At 54.6% G+C, this 1,784-nt stretch overlaps 1 protein-coding gene across 1 annotated transcript; it reads left to right on the top strand.

Annotated features, from left to right (window-relative positions):
- Positions 1-288: 288 nt before the first annotated feature.
- On the top strand, positions 289-1,784 carry NINJ2 (ninjurin 2). Its single transcript, XM_007469517.1, has 3 exons — positions 289-517; positions 777-1,067; positions 1,598-1,784. Exons 1-3 carry the CDS (start codon positions 289-291, stop codon positions 1,762-1,764), a joined length of 687 nt encoding a protein of 228 aa, XP_007469579.1. The 3' UTR covers positions 1,765-1,784.

Raw genomic sequence — 1,784 nt, 5'->3', positions numbered from 1 at the left:
CAAGCGCCATACTAAATGAATCTCCCTAAAACCTGCCCAGGTTCTCTTGAGTGACTGCAGGGTTGCCTGCACCATCCAGTCTGAATTTCTTGGTCCAGTGCAGAGGCCCACACCACAGGCACTGCATCGTGACTCTGTCTTTTAGAGTGAGTGACTTCTCAAGAAGAGCTTCGTTTTAATATTTCAAAATCAAATCAAATGTAAATTATGCTTCAATAAATTCTCACCAAAAAGTAATACAAAAACAAACGAAGAGCTTTGGGCCAGTATGTTTTGCTGTGTGCGTGCATGTGGGCACACAGACATGTGCCCGAGCAGGGCTGCGGCTCCAGAGCATCCCGGGAGGGCCGAGTGGGACCCACAGGCAGCTCCTGTTCCATTTGTGAAGCTCTGCACCCCACCTCGGGGCCGCATCGTTCTGGAAGAAGCGGTGCCTCTTCCTTCTCCAGCCAGGCCTCAGAACTGAGACGCTTTCCTCTTGGAGGAAAAGAGCCGCCCAAGGCCAGGCCTGGCCCAGGTAAAATGGCGAATAAAATGAGGACTGCTCGTTTACAGGCAGCCCAGGCTCCGCCCTTTCGATGTGTGAAGGTGTGAGGCAGAGTGACCCTCCATGAAATAGAAATTACAACACAGCATCATTTCCAAGTTCAAACGCATGTAAGGGTTTTCTAGACCCCCTCTTTATTCCTTCAGACCACAGCACCGAGGAGGGGGTTACCTGCCCTCGTTTCCCACCTGGTGAGGGGAGACCTTTAAAACCCCACTCCTCTTCCCAGCCTCTCAACCACTTTCTTTCCGGAGCCTCTCAGGTAAGCCTGTGTTTTGTCCCCTACAGCCTGGGAACGCCAGCCCCAGGAGGAGCCCGCCCATCAACCTGAACCACTATGCCACCAAGAAGAGCGTGGCAGAGAGCATGCTGGACGTGGCCCTCTTTGTGTCTAACGCCACGCAGCTGAAAGCGGTGCTAGAGCAGGGGCCGTCCTCTCATCACTACACCACCCTCGTCACCCTCATCAGCATCTCTCTGCTTCTGCAGGTGGTCATTGGAATCCTCCTCATGGTCATTGGTGAGGAGCCCAGGCCTAGAGTTGGCCTCGGGGTTGGGGGTGCCCCCCCGGTGGGAAGAAAAGCCCCAAGTGCCTCCCTGTCACACCCTGCATTTGCACAGGCCACCTTCTCAGCCATAACCTGCTGTTAGCCCTGTGCACCTTCAAATGCCCAAGTAACAACCACACAGTGCAGGCAGGCACCCTGTCCCACCTCCTGGTATCCCATCTAGTGGCCACCCCATAATACCTGCTGAATGACTATGCTCACTACCTCATAGCAGCGTTCCTTTGAGCCTCTTGTGCGAGCGTGCATCCCTACTCTTAGAAGACCCAGTATAACTTTGCAAATCCCGGCTCTGTTGAGTACCACATGGATAGCCCACACTGGTCAGCTGGGGAGAAAGCATCTCAGTACAATGGCTGCCACCTCCCTGGATCTCTGAGGGACCAGACTTTCTCTGGACTCTAGCAGCTGTGGTGGGGGAAGCTCCAGGCTGTGGCCACCACCCCCCGAAAGACACTTACCTGCCACTCCCCCTTCTCCACAGCTCGACTGAACCTCAACGAGGTAGAAAAGCAGTGGCGACTAAACCAGCTCAACAATGCAGCCACCACCTTGGTCTTCATCACCGTCGTCATCAACGTCTTCATCACGGCCTTCGGGGCACATAAGACTGGGTTCCTGGCTGCCAGGACCTCAAGGACCCCTCTCTGAACACAGCCTAGAAGGCAGGT

Source organism: Lipotes vexillifer, unplaced genomic scaffold (genome assembly GCF_000442215.2).
Source record: "Lipotes vexillifer unplaced genomic scaffold, Lipotes_vexillifer_v1.1 scaffold395, whole genome shotgun sequence".
Classification (NCBI taxonomy): domain Eukaryota; kingdom Metazoa; phylum Chordata; class Mammalia; order Artiodactyla; family Lipotidae; genus Lipotes; species Lipotes vexillifer.
Note: the sequence above shows the minus strand (reverse complement) of the source record. Positions and strands in the feature narration are given on the sequence as shown.

Coding starts and splice junctions, on each gene's coding strand:
- NINJ2 (XM_007469517.1), top strand. CDS start 289: ATGTGGGCACACAGACATGTGCCCGAGCAGGGCTGCGGCTCCAGAGCA. Junction 518..776: donor CAAGGCCAGGCCTGGCCCAG/GTAAAATGGCGA, acceptor TCCTCTTCCCAG/CCTCTCAACCACTTTCTTTC. Junction 1,068..1,597: donor AATCCTCCTCATGGTCATTG/GTGAGGAGCCCA, acceptor CCTTCTCCACAG/CTCGACTGAACCTCAACGAG.